At 31.3% G+C, this 22526-nt stretch overlaps 2 protein-coding genes across 5 annotated transcripts; both read right to left on the bottom strand.

Annotated features, from left to right (window-relative positions):
* Positions 1-2702: 2702 nt before the first annotated feature.
* Positions 2703-5342, bottom strand: LOC111022378 (polygalacturonase At1g48100). 3 transcript variants are annotated; one of them, XM_022299545.2, is made up of 5 exons: positions 4536-5342; positions 4337-4381; positions 4053-4260; positions 3388-3469; positions 2703-3283 (listed from the first exon to the last, which is right to left on the bottom strand). In XM_022299545.2, the coding sequence occupies exons 1-5, from the start codon at positions 5124-5126 to the stop codon at positions 2791-2793; spliced, it is 1419 nt and encodes a 472-aa protein (XP_022155237.1). In that variant the 5' UTR covers positions 5127-5342; the 3' UTR covers positions 2703-2790. The 3 variants fall into 3 exon arrangements, with proteins under 3 accessions (XP_022155237.1, XP_087983231.1, XP_022155236.1); XM_088127105.1 differs by having other exon boundaries at positions 2703-3292; positions 3388-3442; XM_022299544.2 differs by having other exon boundaries at positions 2703-3292; positions 4536-5340.
* Positions 5343-11205: 5863 nt separating this feature from the next.
* Positions 11206-15111, bottom strand: LOC111022381 (glycogen synthase kinase-3 homolog MsK-3). 2 transcript variants are annotated; one of them, XM_088127566.1, is made up of 13 exons: positions 14801-15109; positions 13805-13989; positions 13605-13697; positions 13464-13523; positions 13078-13350; positions 12830-12904; positions 12632-12688; positions 12403-12543; positions 12271-12321; positions 12065-12160; positions 11894-11977; positions 11709-11811; positions 11206-11607 (listed from the first exon to the last, which is right to left on the bottom strand). In XM_088127566.1, the coding sequence occupies exons 2-13, from the start codon at positions 13916-13918 to the stop codon at positions 11525-11527; spliced, it is 1230 nt and encodes a 409-aa protein (XP_087983692.1). In that variant the 5' UTR covers positions 13919-13989; positions 14801-15109; the 3' UTR covers positions 11206-11524. The 2 variants fall into 2 exon arrangements, with proteins under 2 accessions (XP_087983692.1, XP_087983690.1); XM_088127564.1 differs by having other exon boundaries at positions 12271-12543; positions 14801-15111.
* Between the last annotated feature and the right edge of the window lie 7415 nt (positions 15112-22526).

The raw sequence follows: 22526 nt of genomic DNA, 5'->3' as shown, positions 1-22526 counted from the left end.
TTTTTAATTATTAATATATTAAATTTAATAAATATTTTATCAAATTTAAAAACCTCAAATTTCCTTCTCTTCTCTCCTAACCCTAATTTTAATTTTTATAATTTCTATAACAATTAAATTTTTGTTGGACTTAAAAAACCAATACATTAAAACATTTTGATAGTATTTAATTATAGCTAACATAAACTTAACTCAACTGTAATTGATATAGATCTCTAACCAAGACGTCATAATATATATTTATCTTATATTCTGTAAAAGAAAGTTTATTTTTTAAACAATTAAAACATTTTTAAAAAACGAAGCTAGATACATTCTAAAAAAAATGTTTTAAATTCAATTATAAGAGGACGGGTCCCCACAGGGAACCATCCTCGTTCGAGGAATCCCCGATTCGTGCTGTTGTCATCTCTAGGTTTTACATATGATATACTTAGTTGGATTTAATTCTTGAGCTCGATAAAGAATAATGGAGTGTAAATTTTGATATATGTTATGAGAAAAAAAATTGGGTTTAATTTTAGATATCGTGAAAAGAAGAGTTGGTAAAATTTAGTCTTGATTTCATCAAAAGACCAGATTTGCAGTCTTATGAATCCGTAAACGAATCATGTTTAGTGAAATCTCAAAGGTGCTCGGAAAGTGGAGTGCGTCGAGGGTTGGTCGTGTTAGATATATTATTTGAATTATAATTAGATTTGAATTAGATTTCTTATTAATATTATGATTAGGAATTATAGTATTATAAATAGGTCATTAGGTCTGTATCAAGCAATTCAATTCAATGAAATCTTATTTGTTGTCCTCCCTATCTTCTCTTCTTCCCTAAAAAGTTAACATGGTATCAAAGTTAATTAAAAGAAAATATGGAGGAGGATAAGGAGGAGGAGGCATGAGGAGGATGAAAAAGATGATAAAGCTTGTTTATAGTACTTCTCGAAGAGGTTTGAATGTGATTGGTGGATTTGATTTGAATTTGCATTGGCATTGGTGGTTGGAATCGGCATTGGCATTCGTCGTTGGTTGGTGTTGGTATTGGCGTTGGTATTGACATTAGCATTGGTATTGAAATTGGCATTTGGCATCGGCATTGGTATTGGCATGGTTGTTCATTAGCATGTTGCATTTCTACGGCATTCACAACTTCAGCATTGTTTTCGCAACTTTAGTTTTAGTTTTAAGTTTTTAAAGTTAGGTTTGTTTTTCTATTTTGATTGAGTCATTAGTTTTGGTTTTTTGAGTAAACTCACAACTTTAGTATATTGTTGTGAATTTGAGAGAGGATGTTAGATAATATTATTTGAATTATAATTAGATTTAGGTTAAATTATATTATTTGAATTAGATTTCTTAATTAGGAATTATAGTATTATAAATAGGCCATTTTTATATCAAACCATTCAATTTAATGAAATCTTATTTGTTATTCTTTTTATTTTCTCTTCTTTCCCAAAAAATTCTAATCTTTCTTGCCTAACATTTTTTCTAACCGTATACTTTTTATTTATTGTAATTTAATTTTTAAACATATTTATTTTTTTTTATTATATTAGTTATCGCTTGAATTAAATTGTTGGTTTAAGTTTGAGAAAAAATTATTGCAAATGTAATCCTCTTGAATATTTTTTTGTTGTTTTTTAATATTTATTTCATGAATTAAATTTATGATATTTTGGTTATTATAAATTGGGAATTTGGATTTGAGCTTGCAATCAACCAAGTTTGGCCAACCTAAATCCAACTCAATAGTTTAGCCAAAAAAAATAATAATAAAATTAAAAATAAAAACAAAAAAATAAGGGACCCACACATAATGTACCTCCATTTGCTTTAATAATATTAAATGATCACATCTTGAAAAGACAAGAGATTCAATATAAATCGTTGGCTAGTCCTCTCATTGTCAATTGATAATAAAATAATCTTTTACTGTCAATTTTATTTAAATCTAGAAAATTTATTGATTTTTTTCCTTCTAATAACAAATATTAACATATATATGGTACGTATATTAAGTCACAACATAATTCAATGGGTTAAGACATTCATATCCAACTAAAAGTCTCGGAAGTTGGTGCAATGGCAAGAATATTGGGTCTTGTGGTATCACCTACCATGAGATATTAGGTTCAAGCTTTGTACTTGTCACTGTGTTGCTCGACCCACGTAATAGGCCACACTGACATGGATTTCGAGAAATAAAAGAAAATCTAGAAAAGTAAAACTTAAAAAAGAGAATAACTTGTAGATTCCATTAGGTACACAGGCGTGCTAAAGCCACAAAAAGTGCGTCACTCCACTTTCACCTCTCAATTTGTCAAAAAAGTTGGTGCTTTTGTTGACAAATTTCACTCTCCCCAACATTTATTCTCTACCTCTCATTAATTCTATATCTTAACCTCCATTTGCATTTTTTTTTTTTACTAAATTTCACTCTAAATCTACCTTTAATACATAATATATATAACCTAACTTCATGCTTTCCAATTGGCTATTACAATACAATATCATTTTTATTAATATCTCCAATATAATTGGTCATAATCTCCAAATAAATGAATAGATTTGTTAGTATGCATTATGACCATATCTCAACGGTAATTGGTATATATCTCCCACCAAGAGGTTGTGAGTTCGATCCTCCACTCTCACATCGACACGCATTATGGTTGAAAATGACTTATTAAACATTAGAAAAATAGTAAGACAAAAGATATATTATATTGATTCATTTGGAAGGAGATTTTTAAAAACACTCCTCATTACAATAATGTATTTCTATCAAAAGGGTCAACAATAATCCTTTTCACTTTGTATGGTCGATCGTGCGGCGCTTTCGAGTAAGCAAGCAACGGGAGGAATTGTTAGGGTCTGCAAGTTTCCATAAGCATTCCAACAAAAGGGGTTCGAAACAATGTCGCCTCTAGCGGGAAGAAGTTCAATATCAGCAAGTGTTAAGTTTGTGCATGGCATGGAGTCACTACAACCAAAATGCAACGGTGGGCTCCTAATATCGTAAGTTCCTTTGATATCGGTATAGGTTATGTCTGATACAAGAACTGCTGAGGATTGGTTGAGGCACCCTTTGTTGAGGCAGTAGAATTGATCAATTATGATGGGATTCCTAACATTGTCCATATGAATGTTGTTAAAACTTACTCCTCTTACTGCTCCAAATCCGCCTTGCCATGTCTTGATTCGAACCCCATTGTCTGAGACTTTGATTGTCGAGTCCCGAACCGTTACGTTCGACACACACGCTCGGGAGTTGTGATTGCCTAGACTGCCAATGCTAGATTCAAACCAAAGGTGTAAATAACTAGTATTTTTAAGAAGAACATAAAATTCTTCTATCTATATATTTGAAAGAAACAAAAGTTTTATTACCTAATTCCATGACCTGGTCCACATGTTATATTTTTTATATCAACATTATAAGAACCTGATCCAATTGAAATGCAATCATCACCTGTACAAAAATCACCTAACAACAGTTTGGAACCGTTACCCAAAAAAAAAAAAAGAACGTTTCCTTTTCATATCATTTCTTATTTCTTGTTTTCAAATTTTAACAAACGGTAACTTATACATCTCTTCCTCCCAACAACCGATTTCTTGTTTCTTGTCCCAAAAGGCATTCTTTTTTTTTTATTTTGTAAAAAACAAAGAATAAAATAAACCAAAAAGAAAAAACCAATGGTCAAACATGCATTTTTTTTTTTGTTTTTCTTCAATCTTACCAGATACAAGAAATGAGAACATTATTAAACAAAGTTATGTAATTAATACCCATTTTAGAACATGTTTTCACTTTTAAAAGAGGAGTTTGAGAATCTTGCTTTTTTGCCGCGAGAAGAAAAAAAGAGACAGGAAATTAGGTCTCATAGACTTCAATTCTCATTTTTCTCAATGGGTTCAGGAGGACAGTTAGATTATGAAAGTCATACTTCTTTTTTACTCCGACCCTCACTGTCCAACCGAAGAGCGGACAGCTAATACGGTCCACTTATTGAACAGAAAACAAACGATTAAGAAAATGACCGAGTACAAACCATTGGCAACTATTGAATTGTATATCTTGACACCATTTGTATTCTCAATGTGAATTCCATCAGTGTTTGGACTGAAGGCAGGAGCTGTTATTTGGAGAGAATCAATATAAACATCTCTGCAATTATCAAACCTGAAGTGAAACTGAGGACTGTCTCTTATTCTAAGTCCTTCCACTGTCAAGTTGGAGCTCATGAAGAATCTTATTGCCTGCAAAACCCTAACTTTTTTAAAACTCATAAAAAAAAAATCATAAACAAGATTTTATAACACAACTTTGACTTACAATTGGGCTATCACATCGTCCCGTTGTCGTTTTTCCTGTTCCTCCCTACAAAAATAAAGTAGTCTTAGAACCTGAGATGTATTTAAAAAATATTTCTCCTACTGCAGTAATACTTACTCCTTCACTCCTTCTCTTCCCATATTTAAACATTCTAGATTCGTGTGATATTAAAAAAAATGGGTGAAAGAATCTCTCTTACCTTGTGGGGTTTGCAAGGGAGATCCCACCATTTCTGGCCTCTGCCATCAATGAGACCATCACCTTGAAGCGACATGTTATAAACTCGGTAGAAAACCAACCATTGATGCGCACTATAACTCCTCGGCCAAGCATCGGGCCCATCGGGAGCTACAAGAGTGCCATCAATGTGAAACACAACCCCTTTTTTGCACGGCCCTGTGAAAATTGTCGACTGAATCAAAAAGGAGAAACCGTAGGGAACGAGAATAACTGCAGAGCTATCATCATCATCACTCTGGCATGCTGTGTCCCACGCCATCTTGAACGCCTCCGTGTCGTCCACCATACCATCTCCAATGGCACCAAAATGACGTACGTCAAAAATGCCGCCGCTGGAGTTCAAGGACGAGGAGTACCCTCCATCATCGGGAGGACTTGCCAATCCCGACGAAGGAGAAGGAGGAGGAGAAGGAGGCTGTGAAATGGAGTAATGATCATGATGGTGAGAATGTTTGTGCTTCTTTGCATGGCGGCCATGGACAGAAAACAAGAGGCAGAAGAAGATGAAAATTCGAATGCAAAAACAAAATGAAGAAATATGACACAACATTTTTGAAGGGAAACAAAACAGATAGAGAATTATTCCCCTTTGGAAAGCTCAGTTCAAAATTATGCCCATAAACTGAAAATGCTGACAAATTAAAGGCCAGATCAAGCTTTTTTCCTTTTTTTTTTTTTAATGAATGAAGAATCTGAAATGGAGAATGAAGATATATATAATACCAAGGCAATGGTGGATTGGAAAGATGATATCATTGCCTTATATATATATTCTGCAACTTCTCTCAACTTTTTGTAATAATTATAGTTTTTAAGTTCTGGGGAACCGACCATTTCACTTTAGCCATAGGTTTCCTCTGTGGAGTTCGATGATGATGATAAAAGAAAATAAAAAATAGAAATTGATGGGTGGGAAGTCCACAACTAAATCTAACTCGAGTCTAAAATTACCATTCAACCTAAAAACTTATGTCATTTATACCATGTTAAATAAGTACTATTGTACTTGATTTTTTTAAGGATTTTTTTCCTTTTACAAGTTTTTTCGAGGATTAAGATATCAATAATCGAGTAAATGGATCGATATGGCAAATTCAAATAAACTACTATGGTAGAATAGCGTGTATGAGTGTCCCTTATGGACTTTCTTGTTTCTTTTACTAAAGATCCATGAACATTATTATCTTGGATGTTAGACGGGAATTAGAGACTTTGAGTATGAAAAATTCATGAAGACTTTTTAGCATGGGAAACTAGGGCACTGAAAGCTCGTCTGGTAACATTTTCGATCCGTTCCTTATTTCTATTTGTTCCTATCTAATAGTAAAGAAAAATAGAATTGTATGGTCCAATATCCATGGACTCAAAGAACGAGAGTCCATTATGGATCACTCTTATATTTATCTAGTTTTTCCTTACTACACTTCAAAAAGTTAATCTTGTGGTTAATTCAGTCGATTTTTCTAAGACATATTCCATCACTCGAATTCGCTGATGGTGTAAAATTTTACATAACCAACCATAGAAAGAGAGAAAGTTGTGATCTTTAGTTTAAGAGGTATTGAAAGAGAGAATTTCCCGAGTACAAACAACCAAAAGTTTTAAGGAAAAAAAGGACATTCACACTAATATGAACCAAACAAGTTACTGCAAAACAGTGTGCAGAGAACTCAAACACAAAAAATAAAAATAAAAAATAGATGAGAAAGAAAGCAGAAGTCTATCCAAAACCCACCACCCAGATTCTGAAACAAAAGAAGAAAAAAGTAATGTTTTTGATGGTTAATGGTGGAGAGCATTATGTGGGTTTCAGAGCTGAGATGCCATTGCGGCTTAATGGCCACTGTACTCTCACTCCTCTTTTAATTACTTAATACTATAAATTCTGCACCAACCGACCTTATCGCTGCCCCCATTTTCAAGCTTTAAATTTTGTTTTTTGTTTCACTTTATGCCAATTTCTTTGGCCACTTCTCCTGTGACCAACAATCCTGGTTTTGCTTTTAGTTTTACTTGACATAATCACTCTCGTTTTAATTAGTTAACGTGAAATTTTGTTTGTGCTTCTTGCAACCCTAACCCTAACATTGAGGGGAGTACTGAGTAATATTTTTTTGGTCAATGTTAATGAAAATCTATCTTGTGAAATATGGTCTCGTTTACTCTATTGCTACGGGCTCGAACCTTTCTTCGAGATTAACCTAATTATGGCCTAATGGGAAGTGTAAGCAAATAAAGTTAATGGCAGAGATTGTTGGGTTTTGACAAGATAATAGAATTGAATTTTGTTCTAGAAAGATAAAAGAAGGAGGAAGTGTGTTCCAACTATTATAAATGATCTATGGCCTTGAGTTTTATCCGTCCCAATTGAAATTACTTTACACCTAGTATACCAGCTCTGGTTAACTGAGTGATATTTACTTGAGGGAATATTTTTTTTCTTGTGAGTTGTGGTTTGGAGTTTTCCACGTAAATTTTTATTTTCTACTTATTCCAATAATAGAAATAGGGTTTTTCCAATTAGAGATATACTAAAAAATGTAAAATTGAAAGGTCAAAGTCTATAGAACATTTCAAGTCTATAGAACATTTTTACACACACTACTAGACAAAACTCTAAACTTATAAACATCTCTAAGAATATTTCAAAAACAAAACATCTAAAGAAATTTTTCTATAAATATAGAGACTCAATAGGGATACAATCTTTACTTTTTTTAGAGCTTTATTTAATTGACTTCCAAAAGTTAATAAAATATTGTACACCGCAAATTACTACAGTTTCCTTTACAAGAAAATTCAAGTAACCCATCTCATAATTGAGTGAATCGTTTGTGTTAAAACAATGAATTGGAAATTTGAATTTATATATTATCCTAAAAGTTTAAAATGTTAAGAGCACTTTCACTTCCTAGCCAAATTGGTTTTTGTTGAGGCAGGAACTGTAGATATGAAAGGGACTGATACAGCCTCCGAAACGAAACCGCTCTAAGAACGGTGTGGTTTTACAATAGTATCGAAATTATGCAATATAGAGAGTAGAGTATATTCAAGGTACCTCTCAGGTTTGACTCCGCTCCCTATTTATAATTTTTCATCTCCTCCTTAGGATTTACATGACTCAAACCCTAGGTCCTTCAAGCAATCAGTGTTCTTGGGCCCTAATGCATTTCATCACGGGCCAAACATCGAATCGGGGTTGACACAAAACAAATCCGGGTCGGTCGACATGGAGACTGGGAGAGAAACCGAGAAGATTCTCAGCCTATAGCTGAGAACACCTCAGTGTCGAGGCTTGGAGCCCTTCGAAGCTTATCTGGTTCGTGCCCTTCTCCTTCTCCCATTTCTTGTCTAGACCGTTTTACTTCCTATAACAGTTTTCTTTATCCTTGTTACTGAATGTATATGATTTTCCATTTAGCACAGTAACATTAAATTATGTTATATGGTAACTTTGTTTTTTTTCAGAATAATGGTAACTTGAAACCTCTCTAAGTTTCACTTTTTTTTTTTTTGAGTATTTCACATTTCAATTTATAGCTTTTGCTACTGGAATTATGTGTCTTGCGTAAAAACTAAGCTAATAATCTTGGTTATTTTCAATTTGATTCTCAATCTTTCAAAATTCTCAATCCTCCATAAAAATTTTGACTCGTTTACTTACCTGCAATCGTAAGGGAAATAAATCGAAATGAAAATCAATCAGAATGAGAATGTTATTCATTTGATGTTGTTTACCATAAATTTTCTAGAATCGTAATCAGAATTCTTTTAATGTTATTTGCTAAAATTGTCTGAAATTGAAATCGAAATCAGATATATAACCATTACTATTATACTCCTTTCTCCTTTTTACCTAATTACAAATACATTATTTTGCTAATCTTTTTTAATTACAATATATTATTGATATATTATTGATATTGATAGTAAATATATTTTATTATAACAATTTATTTAATATTAATAAACAATGAATAATTAAAATAAAATTACATCAAATAAAATATTTTTTTATTTGAACAACCATAATTTATTATAACATCTTATTAAATTTTATTATTCTAATATTTAAAAATAATAATTTATATTTTTAAAAATCTATTGATATTAATTAATATAAATTTATAACTTATATAATAAAATCAAATTTAAAATTTATAACTTATATAATAAAATCAAATTAAAGTATAAATAGAGAAGAAATTATAAAAGTATAAAAGATTAATTTAAAAATTGTATGGATCTAATTAATAGATGAGAGAGAAAGGGTAAAAGTTGTAAATTAATTATAATATATATATGGAGTCCACAAACAAAGGAATGGGGATGGGATTGATGGATTGTTGGAGTGTAATGAAATTTAGATGATGAGATTACAAAGTTTGAGTTGGATCCTACCATTTGATTTCATTTCGTAAACATCATTTGATGATAAAAGTTTTTATTACGATTGCGGGTAATAGTAAACAGGGTCAAAAGTTAAAATTTAGTTCTTGGTTAGAAATGTTGGTTAATTACCGCTGAGCTAAACTCATGTTGACAAAATTCATTAACAAAAAGATGTATTATTAAACTATTATTTTATCACATATTTAGACATGTGAATATGCCACTCGAATGTGATTTGACTCATAAAACCTAACTCGTCCATTAGCAAAATTCGACCTATGAATCTCTATGTACCCAAATATGTTAATAAAATAATAACATGTTAGGTTTTGTTAACAAAATTTAATAGGTTTTTTTGATAATTTCTAATACATCGAAGATAAACTTTAAAATTTTAAAATATCATGAACCAAATTGAGAGAAATCTTAAAAGACAAAAGTATATATCCTTTAATATTATTTAGCCGAAAAAACTAACGTTAATAGTACCACAAGTGGTTAGAACCTTTAATTAGTTTTTTAATTGAAAAGTTTGCTTTTTTTAGATTTACCAAAAATATTGTCTGCTAGGTCAATATTAACGGCTTCTAAAGTTTGAAAACTATAGGATATTCGAAAAACCAAATGATTATTTTAAGATGCTACTTCAAGTTAAAAGAGTGGTGCTTATCAATTTATATGAAAAATTCATATAAATAGATAAATGACTTAATTTGCCTAATATTATCAAAATGAATTCAACATTTTAAAAACTAGGTTTATAATGAGAAATATGTGTTTGCATGAGGAAATGTGTGTATATAAAAAGTATATAATAAATGAAAGAAACTTTTTTTTTTCTTTTTATTAGTTCAACAATTTAGGAGTGGAGAATCCAATCTTCAATTTTAGAGAAATTAACGAATTACAAATAAAGATTTAAACCGAGAGAACAATTTTAAATTATAGTCAAAACATAAATATTTTACATAGAAGTTTTTCACATCTAGCATCGCTCAAATCACCTCCAGGTAATTTCAACTTTGTTTAAAATTTCATCTAAATTCTTATAGGAAGAACTTTTTAACTGTATTTTCCACCTTATATGTGACTGCCTTAATCGTGGCCAAAAGCATTTGTCACTCAAAATCATCATATTTTAAATAACATAAAAGTGCGGTTAAAAATTGTCAAAATAAGTGCTTTTGGCCAAAATGCTCGACCGTGAGAACACTCAAAACATTTTTAAAAGTGAATCGTCCAACATCAAAGTGATCTTTTATCAAACACTTCTTATCCAAGCGATGATAATTGACATATTTCTGCCCAAAAAAAACTCTCAAATACACCTCAAAACTACAGGTACAAATAACGTTTCGTTGACAAACGTCACTACCAAGAGCACACTCAAACACTAACCGTATCGGTTTCTCGAAAAGGCAATAGATAGCAATATTCAAACCCTAAGTAGCTTTGAAGCAAGCCGAAAGTGTGACACAAGTCATAGCATAGGGGACCAAAGTTGCATAATAAGACAAGGTCGGCTGCCTCTCACACCACACACTACCACTTTTGCCTCTCCACCAAACTTTTGTTACTTTTTTTGTATATTCAAAAAGCCTTTCAAAGCAACACTCACCCCCTTTTTAAAGTTCTATGTTGCATTCACCTTAGACCTTTTATCTAAGTAATAATAACACCACATTCCTCTCCCACCTACCCACCTTCCTCCTCTACTTGGCTTTTACTTTCCCGACTCGAGCGGGCTGCGGATCAGTTCGATATTGGTTATGATGCAAGGGTGTAAATCGATCAGATTAGATTGTTGTTGTACCGAGTTTGGTTTTGAAGTAAGAATACAGGTGGGTCTCTTAGATATCGATTGTTCGTTCAATTTGCAGTCGAATTTGACTTGGTTGTGACATCCTCGAGTAATAAAGTCTTGAATAAGAATCTACAATTCTTTAGAACATCCTACAACTCACTAGGACATTCTTTCTTGACAATTCTTTACTCCAACATCAAGCTTCCTCGAACAATATCAAATCTCACACCGAGTAAATCCTTTTGACATCATTCTATCGATATAAGAAAGTAAGACTTGCATTGCTAAACCTAAAAGGAAAAGGTTAATGTTCTTGTTGTTGTTTAACACCCACAACCAGAGGAATTTTGCTGCAAAATGGAGATTGACTAAAAACAATCACAATGAACAAATCTTCATAACATGGCAATTGAAGTGGCAAAATTGTTGAGCATATTCCAAGGTTATGTTCATTTGCAATAAGAAATTACAATCTGTTTGTTTAACTACAAATCAGGGGCGGTTTGTATTATCCCATTTAAGGTATTAAGAACATACCAAGCAGAACCTTTTCTCAACACCATTTCTACAGGGAAAACGACGATGAGGGCAACGATAGATATGAAAAAATAATAGGGGCATGGGGAACAAATTAAGCAGAGGGTAGAAGAAAATAACAAATAATAGGGCTTCCATTTGTAATTTGATGCTAGCTACTACTTTCTACAGGCTTATGTGTGTCTCTGCAGGGTTCAGACTACTACACGACCACATTAAGATCCGAGAAAATTGCAGTGCTTCCTTGCGTGTTCCGGAATAAGCCTCACGAGCATCTCAGGGGGTACTCCCTTCAGTTCTGATCATCAACACAAATGAAACAAAATTGAAGTTAGGCATCATCACAGATGGATCGACAGTCGGTATCAAGTAATTCATTAATAGTTCATTTTCCGTTACCCTGAGCCTTAAAGTTGAACAATGGAGGAAGGAAGCGTCCATTTGGTAAACGGGTATTGGGGTCACGAAGCTCGTCGAAGAATGGATGGATCAGAGCCTCCAACTGTATTGATGAGGAACGTTAGTCAGATACCCAAATGGCCATTTTGGTTCATATATTAACATTTTAGAGTATTTCTACTAACCGCTGTGCTTCGGAGGTTTGGAGAGTACTGGAGTAGTCTTGAAACGAGATCCACGGCTTCGGGAGGCATTCTCTTGTGGAATATCTGATATCGTGGATGTATACAATGTTAGATCAGTAAATTTTTTAGAAGGGTAAGTAAAAATACAGACATGGTTTCAACTTTAAGTACCTTGTGCCATGGATGAGCTTTAATTTGGGGAAACTTGAATTCTGTATAATTAGGGTTCATACACTTAATTTCCTCCCTGGTTGGAGTTCCTAGAACCTGCAAGAGTTGGCAAATTAACAATTGAAATGAGACACAAAACAACAGAAAAGATTGCAAAAGAAAAAACCTCGACAGTTCTCTGGAAGGGAACTTAAAGCATGCAATACCTTAATTATTTCAACAAGCTGATCAACTCCGCTTTCACCAGGAAATAGCGGCTGAAAAAAGAGAGAACATGTCTTAGACTCATACCTGAGAACAATAGTTATTAGACAGTTGCGTGGAGAAAATCTACAAACCTGTCCAAGAAGTAATTCAGCTAGAACGCAACCTGCTGACCAGATGTCAATGGCTGAGGTGTATTCAGTTGCACCAAATATAAGTTCGGGGGCTCTATAGTACCTAGAACAAATGTATGCTATATTTGGTTCACCTCTAACCTGCAAGATGCAAAATTAAATTAGTCTCAACAACGAGAGGAGAGAGCAGAACGCATCAAGTATATTCCGGAATGCAAGGGAAACGAACCAAAACTTTTGCACTGCCAAAGTCACAAAGTTTGAGTTGATGGGTATGGGGATTAACCTGTCAAAGGGACAAAGTGAAAACGATCAGCAGAAGGAAATATCAATAACCAAGTAGAAGTTTATGGTCTTGAAATAGAATAAACAAATTGTCTATCAAAATATAAAAATAACCAACAGTTACAACGGAATAAACACAAACCAGTAAGTTTTGAGGCTTTATGTCTCTATGGCATACGCCAATACTATTATGGATGTATGCAAGAGATCTGCAAATCTGCATAGAAAGGAAAGAAAGAAAAAGGGAATGTTAAAGCAGAACGGAACGACATTCCCAAAACAACTATTAGCTGAGTTCATCTTATTCAGAGTAGGTTGTATGTGTGGAGTCCAATACGAATCTCAACTATCCTATATGCACAAAAATGGAGAAATTTGTTTGGCAAAAACCTGGTAGAAATAGAGTTTCACGTATATCAGCGGCATCCTTTGGTTCATCTTGTTATAATGTTTGATCACTCTATGAACAGTCTCCGGGACATACTCAAGCACAAGATTAAGGTAAAGCTCATCCTTCTCAGTTGTTGAGAAGAAACAGTGCTTTAGGGACACAACATTTGGGTGGTCAAGAAGGCGCATGGTCTGCAGCTCCCTGTTCTTGTACCTCTTGTCCTGAAGAACCTTCTTTATCGCAACTGTTTCACCAGTTTCCAAGCATTTTGCCTGCAAAACAACATCGATAATGTATCTTGTTTCTTAACAATAAAAATGAAAAAAGTCATCCACTGATAGAAAACAAGCAATTAGAAAGCTTGTAAACGAAGTGAAGAACTTACCTGAAATACAACTCCAAAAGAGCCATGTCCTACAGCGCGCTCGGCCATATAACTGATGGTCTAAAACAAGTTACAAAAGAAAAAGTGTCAGGAAGGAAGTCAAATTACAGTAGCCCCGGGTATAAGTTTTTTGATAATCACCTGTTTTGGTTGGCCATTCTTTCCACCAATGGTTGTTACAATTATATGGCCTGTTTCAGTACCGTTCCCATCAACAACTGTGGCTTCTATTTCCTGTGAATCCAAATACATATTTAAGAAAACTGTATCAGAACTTGTATGAACAAGATCACAGTAAGTTTAGTAGCTAGTGGCACAGAAAGTAAACAAAATGCAGGTACCTTGTCATCCCTAAGTTTCATATCATTCATCTCATCAGGCAACCTTTCAACACCAATTGTGCTCCCACCATGGTCCGGTATTGCAGAAGCTGGAACGACGCTCACCGAGGTCATTTGCTTCAAGTAATATATGCAGCAAATATCCTTTAAACCTCACGTCCTTGGCTCCAAATACAATCACTTATCTAGTAGAAGTACGCACAACAGTTAGTAAAGCTGTAAGAAGCAAACATTGGCATATAACATAATCGTACAACTGTGCATTAACATATATAAAAGGAAACCAATAAATCTCTTTCATGAAAGGGAGGATCTATCTTAAAAAATAACTTCAACAATGATGTACAACTAGTTCTGAAAACGAAAATTTCCACAGGACTCTATTGCCGGAAAAAAGCGAAAACAATAATCCACAGCTTAGACAGCTATTATCAATCAAAAGGGGGTAAACATATGAAGCATCATATCAGCCAAGAAATCACCTAACAATGTTTCCTAGAGTTTCTACAGCAACGAAAACTCAAAATGATGAAAGAAAAAAGACCCAGAGAAAAAACAAAAAAACCCCTGGCCAAAACCCGACCTAGATAACACGATCAGCCAAGTTACAAATCTGGAGAACAACCACCGGCGGAGGCAGCTCCACATCCCAGCCGGATCATGGCAGAGAAACGGAAAAGAAATTTCTCCGACAAACCCCTCAAACCTCCGCTCGCCAGAGGAGGAAACCGGAAACCTAAAATCAAGAAACCCCAGATTCGAATTTCGACAAGCTCCAGGCAAAATCAAACACAGAAAACGAAAATCCCATGTCCCAAAAAGCCGGAAAATCAAGATTCCCCAAACTTCCAGAAGAAGAAGAAGAAGAGAAGGATCAACATGCAGAGATCAAACAAAACCCATGATCTATTTCACCCTAAAAACCCACAGAAGAAAGCAAAAAAAAAAAAAAAAAGACCCATAAAAGAGGATGGCAGAGAAGAAGAAACCCTTTACCGAATCAGCCCAGAAGCGCAAACGAGGCGATTCTTCCTTCAAAACCCGGGTCTAAAAAACGGGTTTCCGCAAGCAGATCTTCTTAGAGGCGAAGAAGACGATGGGGACTTGTTCGAAGAACAACAACTTGTGCTTGTTCTACGGAATTTGGGGGTTCGTGGTTGATTTCCTTGAGGTTGTTGCCAAAGATTAAAGAAAAAAAAAAGAGGGAAACAGAGGGGAGAGAGAGAGAGAATTGGCGTTTTGGGGAGAGGGAGAGGGAGATTTGTTAAAATGGGTGAAAATTGAAATGGTGAGTTGGGTGGATAATGGGTGCTGGCTTTGGCTTTTTGGCTTTTTGGGGTTTGTTTGTTGACAGTCAACGAAACGACAGAGCTGAATTCAAAGCTCTCATTTTTATATATTTGTTATTTGCTAATTAATTGATTAATGTCCATTCCTTTTTTTCTTTTTCTTTTTTATTTACTTTTTCTCTTGTTTCCACAGTCTCTTCCTTTTTGACCATTCAAACCTCCTCCTGTCCCCACTTTTCCACTTTCAAAAATCCCTCTCTCTCTCCTCTGCCCCCCATTCTCTCTCTTGCCTTCTCTTTAATTCTTTCTCTAAAGTTAAATTACCATTTTACCCTTTAACGTTGTGGTTTCAATTTGGTACCTATTATTGAAAAATAGGTAGGAGTGTCGTTGGGGCAGGGACCGGGATGAACGTCATTCATTTCTTATCCCCTAAATTTTCCATGAAATTTTGCAGGGATCGTGACGAGGATTTATAAGAAATTGTTTCTAATCTTTTTAAATAAATCTCAAAAACTAAATATTATATGGTTGAGAGGACGAGTTTTCAAAGAAATTCTATACTTTAAATTTCACCATTCAAATTATCAATAAAAATAGGTCTTATAATATAAACATCAAAATAATATTGTTTCTTATATAAGTAATATCTCATAAATTTCACCTACAAATATTTCAATTTAGTATTTTTCAAATATAAATGCTTAATAAATAAAAATAAAATGAATAACTATAGAAAATAATCATTGTATAGGTTACATCGGAAAAATTCACTCTCATTCATGTCCACATCGAATAAAGTAACACCTCATTTATACGTTTAGGAGTAGATTTTATAGTCCAAAAATAGTGCAAAATTCAATTTCCAATGTTTTCACTCACCTTAATTACAGAATCTAAATAATTTTTTTATGATAAATCTTCGAAAACATAAATTTACTAAATTTATTTGATTATTTAATGGATCTCAAAATAAAATTCAAAATTGGAATATGATATCAAATATGCATCAATTTTTAATTTAATTCATATGTTGATAGTTTATCTAACATAGTACATTTTTTAAAAAACGTTATGGCGTTACCATTGAAGTTACAATTGAAGTGTAAAGTTTTTCATATCACTCTCAGTCAATCCTACAACAAAATTAAAGAATAATATAAGTAGATATATTATAAGATTTCCAAAAATAATTTTCAAAAAGAAAAATAGAAAATAAGATTTTCAAAAACTTTTCGACCCTCAACATCTCTGTGCCATGGCAAGGAAAAACATGTCACCGTGTCCAATCACATAACGAAACTATAGGAACTAGATTTTTTATTCATTTTTTTTTTAGAATAAGGACTATATTATAGCTATTAAAATTATAGGCACCGAATTAAAACTATAAATTAAAAAAAATTAAAACTAGAAGGGTAAAATAGTAATTTCACCATATTTTTTTTCCGTTGAAGTTAATCACAAGAAAGTTGAAAATTCATATAGTTTGAATAAAATATTTCACATGAAAGCATCAGACGTTCAATTGTTTTGTGGGTGTAATTATTGAAACCTCCAAACTTTTTGAAAAACTACCACTACACAAAATTGTAGTATTTAACTTTAAATAATAATAAATAACATACAAAACTTACTTTTTTTCATTTTGTAATTGCACCTTTTTTTTTTAATATTGCTTTAGAATCCAAAGGTTTTTTCAGTAATATCACCAGTGTTATTAGATAATATTTTAGTAATTGTTTATATGTGGGAGGCATCAAAAAAAAAATATTACCGTATGAAGAATAGAGAGTGGACAGACCATTAGGTCGATCCCAAATGCTCATTCCCCACAATGACGACGTGCAACACTTTTGTCAAATACTAGAGAGGAAGATACTGGAAGTCAACATACTCAAACTGTATGCACCAGACAAGCCGACCATCGGCTCAACATGACCAATTGTCGGTCGAATTTCCTATCAGACACTTAAACCTATAAATAAGGGGTCTCGCTATGTATTTAAGTATCGCATTCTAGCTCGGTCTCAATATTAAGGTCGAACTCTAAAACCAACTTGAGCGTAAGAATATTTGTTCCCTTGTGCATGTCCTTTCTTGTCAAGCGCATTCCATCTCGCTTCAATCCCTCCAGCTCGTCCAGTCAACCTACCTTCTAGGTCGACCTTGATTGACACTTGTTTCACAAACATGATCTTTTAAAAAAAAAATTTCTAAAATTGTATAAAACTCTTTCCAACTAAATAAAAGCGTTATTTTATTATTGATGGTTTATAAAAATGCATAACAAATATGAAAAGAAAAACAGAGATAACATAACAAATTTTAATTTTCATGTAAAAAATTAGAAAGACAAGAAAGAGTTAATTGTCAAATATGTTTTTGTAGTTTTATTTTTATTTACTCAAAACAATATTAAACGAAAAACTAGAAATTAGAAATGAAAATGAAAATAAAAAACAATAAATAAGAAATTTATCCCTATTATTATAAAATTTCTATATTTAGCTAAACTAAAAATTTCAATATATACTTCCAGTAAAACATTTTAAACAACTATCAAACAATAAGTATCAAATAGAACTACGAAAATAAATAAAATTAATGAATTGTTTAATCAGTATTTGTTGGTGTGTAGGTTGGTTGGAAGTAATATTGTCTCTTCAAAGACAAGAGAATCCAAGCTCACAATTATTTGATAAGTTGCATTTACTCAACTAATTATATTCTCTTCACAAAGCTATGTTTTTTTTATATATATTATCAAAATAAATATTTAATTATTTAGTTCAACAAACATCTAGGGTGGGGATTCCAATATCCGACATTTGAGTAAATGATATATATTTTAACTAATTAAACTATGCTTAGATTGACAAATATTTATATATTATGTCGTTGCATATTAATATAAAGTAAATGTTTGAATATATTAGCCAGAGTGAGTATAGTTCACGGTAATTGACATATACCTTCAATCATGAGGTTACAAGTTCGAATCTCCTTCCCAACATATTGTACTAAAAAAAGTTTGAATATATTAGATCAGTGTTGTTTTATAACTTTCAAAATGTTTATTTTTTTTCATATATTTTAACCTTTTATTTATTTTAGTAACCGTACTATCAAAATATTTGTTTTGGTTCATATATTTTTAAAAGGCGATCATTTTGATTCCTTCATATTTTGTTTTATTTTTTTTTCTACCACAATTTTAACACGACAATACATTCAATTAACTTTTTGAAATGCAATCATAACTCTTACTAAAAAGTTTTTGTCCCACGTAGAACTAGTATTAAGATTTTACAAATAGGGATTAAAATAGTCGTTTTGGAGGGGTATATTAACCAAAAGAAAGGGTTTTAAAATATAAATATTAAAATAAACAAAAACTAAATGTACATGGAAAAAAAAATATTTTAAGATCAAAATAGTATTAAAAATAAAAATTAAAAGAAAAAAAAAGACTAAATAGGAAAGGAACTGTGTAAAATAAAAAAAAAAAGTGTTTTTATTCATAAAAAATATTTTAAAACAATAGTTTGTCGCCTTATTATCGACTACTATGATTCATGAACATGATTAACAATAATTGGTGGCAAAGGAATCTTTTGAACTCATTAAAATAAAATAAAATAATTAATTATTCAAACAATCATTCTAAATAATTTTTAAGATAGCTATAAATAATGGAACATAATTAAAAAAAAATAGTTTCCAAGTTTCTTTATATAATATTATATTTATAAATAAGGAGAGAGAATTAAAGATATGTTTAAATACTATTTTGGCCATGTGATATTGATTTTGGTTCATTTTTGTCGCGTGCTTTTGAAACTAAAACGTGCATTTTGATCACTATACTCTTAATTTTTTATTCTTAACAAGTTGTTATAGTTTTGATCTCAGTATATTGGTTACGGTTGTTAAGTGGGTTAAGTCATGTGGCACTATACAAGCCACACTATGATTGGATAAAATTATGTAAAAGTTACTTTATTTTTGTCGTAAGTTCTCTAAGTATTTTGGGACCTTTGCTTTGGTACTTGTATTTTTAAAAAGTGGTCAAGTCAATTCCTATCTTTGCAAAATTTTAGCACAAACTTTTATACACAATTAAAATCATTGAATACCATTTTTATGGTTGCATTTAAAAAAAAAATTAGTGAGTTGTGTTGGCTAAAATTAGGGAAATCATTATTTTTATACCTAAAGTATTTTTATTTTTTTTAATTTTAGATGTTTGGGCTGTTTTATATGAAATAGTTATTAGGGTCATTTATGACATAAATCACTTTTCTATCTGTTCCTTTCTTCCTTTCTTCTCTAACATCTCCATGAAGATAGACAATTCCGGCCAATACACCTTAGTTATATACATATATACAGTGATTCCAACTGAGATTTAAAAAGTTGGGTCGAAATTATTATTTTTTTTCTAATTTATATGTTTTTTATATTATTTTTTTTCCTTAGATCTTCCCAACCTCTCTCTTATATTTTCTTTTTTATTTATTCAAATATAAAGTTTTTAAATTAAACGTAAATTTAGAAATTTGCGTTGGGATTCTTCCTAAAATTTATTGACAAATCTTTATAACTTTTCTCTCTAATGAAATTTCTTTAATTTTTTTATTTATTAAGATTTGAGATTTATAAATTTATTCTAAGTTGCCTCGCTAAAATCAAGACTGATAAATCATGATTTGTACCCAACTTTTGTTGAAAATTTTAGATTTGACTTATCATTTTGTAAATGGTAGGATGTGAAATTTCAGTTTTATTTATATTTTTATGTGTGAAATTTAGTTTAAGAAAGAGAAAAAAAAAATATTGAGGTTGTAAATTTTTTGTTTCTAAGATTTTTATTATTAATTGTTTTTTTCTGTGAGAGAGGTTAAAAAAAGTTTATTTATTTATTTATGAGAGTGAAGTTAGAGAAAAAAAAATTTAGAGAGATGTTAAGGGAAGAAAGATGCGAAGAGATCGGCAAAAGGGTGATTTTCAAAAAGGGTCAAATAATAGAAAATTACCTAAACTTCTCAAACAAAAAACTTTGCGTATATAAATGACATTTTTTTCCTAAAATTATAACCGAGATCTCAAAAAGTCCCTTTCTAAAAGTACATTGATAAAAATAAACATTTTGGAGGTACAATATGACTAAAATTAACAAAATTTAAAAATATATAGACAAAAATGAACCCGAATCTAAAGTAGAGAGACAAAATAGTATATAAATCTTAATATACTGTCTAAAAAAAGACACTAACCTTTATCCAAAAAAAATACCACCAACAATAATAGTGCAACAAAAGTGAAGATAATTACAATAATGGGATATAATTATGTAAAAATGAAAAGAAAAACTAATTAGTCAAAGAAAAATACTTGTATGGATAATTTTGTCCTCGCTACACTAGATGTTTGACAACTAGAAGACATAAATGTAAAAACAGATAATTTTTTGAAACAAATAATGAGTTGTCAATTTTTCAATCATAACGAAGATAATATTTGATTCTCTCGTTAAGGAAAGACAAGTATTTTTTCTACTTAGTTATGGCATAAAAGTTAACAAAATAAATAAATAATTTCATAAAAAAAATAACAGATAAAAGTTAAGTAGTTACCATTTTTACAAGCAACCCAGTTCATTAATAACAAGTAGTATTATTTTCCATTAGATTAGCAAACCTTAGGTCAAAGAAAAGATAATTACAAATTAAATAAATCGTTATTTGCTTTTTTTTTCCTAATCTTATCATTTTGTTGTCAAAATAGTTTCAAACATCTTTGATTTCACATTTGCAAATTTAATATTATATTTGTTTAGTTATTCTTAAATAAAGTAGTACATATGACACATTTAGAATAAAGACCGAACACGTGTCATATTTTGTGAAAACTTATGGTAAATTTTGACAAACTATTGGTGGTTTTTATATTTCACAAATCACAACGTTTTTTTATAACTATTTTTTGAATACCGAAATGTGATTTATAAAATAACTAAACACAAATTGGATCTTATTATCATCCCAATAATTTTATACAAAATAATAATAATAATAAAACTATAATAGACAGGAAAACTAAGGCCAATCATAAAATTACGAAAAAGCCCCCTTGCGAGTAAAGGGGTCGAGATTTAAAGAATAAAAAGATATGGTTCGAAAGAAAGTTGACAAGCTAGATAAATATATCTACCTTGACTTGGCTTTAAAAAATAAAATTTAAATCTCATTTTAGTTTATAAATTTTAGATTTATTCTATTATAATTCTACACTTAAAAAAACATTACTTATTTTAATCATTATTATTATTATGTGGCTAATTATTTATGAATAAATAATATCACTTCGAGTATATATATTAACGTGTTGAAATGAGCATATATAAAAAATATAAAAACTAGTTGAGTCAAATATCGAATGATACGATTATTTACGATAGAGTAAGTACAAAAATGATTATATATGCCTTTTAGTTACTGAGTTAAGATAAACAATTTGAAAATTTTAATAATTAAATAAAAACAAGTCTAAAGTTGTCAACATGAACTTAGCTCAACGATTAAGGTGTTGGAATTTTTTAATAAAATTATATTTGTTAAAAAATGAAGAATCACAACTTTTCATGAACTGATGTGTCTTTTGTAAAAATTATGTCATTTTATCTAAAGACATAACCTTACATGAAAATATACAACTATTTGAATTGCCACAAATAGTCTATAAATACGTGGTTCTTCTCAGTTTTGCAACATAGAAAAATGATCCCTCAAAATTCTTTCATTTTCATTCGTACGAATACTTAAGTGTTGTGAGTTAGTCATGTGTGTGTGAAGTGCTACATTCATAGGTTGGTATATCCGTTCTATCATGAGAGACAATTATTCATGAAACCTTGAGCACCGTAGAGGGAACAAAATTGTCTTAAGGAAACAACGCTATGTTGGGTTTGAATTGTTTATTTTCGCGTTTCTAAGTATTCTATGCATATTTATCTAACATAAAGTATACCTAGTTCTTTTCTTTGAGGTCGAAGATTAGATCTTCATCTCCACCATTGAATGTACTAAAAAAAGAAGAAGAAGAAAAAAGCCCAAAGTTTATATATATTTGATAGATTTGATTTTGGTCTAGTTTGGTCTTTTCTCTCCCCCCTTTCCTCCGTTTGTTTCTGGCTCTACTTTTGAGCAACTTTTTCAATTTTATATTTTCCACAAATATAATATATAAATTATTTTTAATAAAAATAAGCTACTCGACGGGTCATATTTTAAAATTATAAAACTACCCAATTAAACGTCGCACATAAACAGTCACTTTAAAATAATAATAATAAGAAGAAGACAAAATAATTACCACACTTTGACCACTTTATTGAAACAGTATAATAATTCCTCAAAAGGACACCCAGA

The sequence above is a fragment of the Momordica charantia genome, assembly GCF_013281855.1.
Source record: "Momordica charantia cultivar OHB3-1 chromosome 8 unlocalized genomic scaffold, Mcharantia_2.0 BLBB01000008.1, whole genome shotgun sequence".
In the NCBI taxonomy this organism is placed as follows: domain Eukaryota; kingdom Viridiplantae; phylum Streptophyta; class Magnoliopsida; order Cucurbitales; family Cucurbitaceae; genus Momordica; species Momordica charantia.
This window is presented reverse-complemented; position numbering and strand designations above follow the sequence as displayed.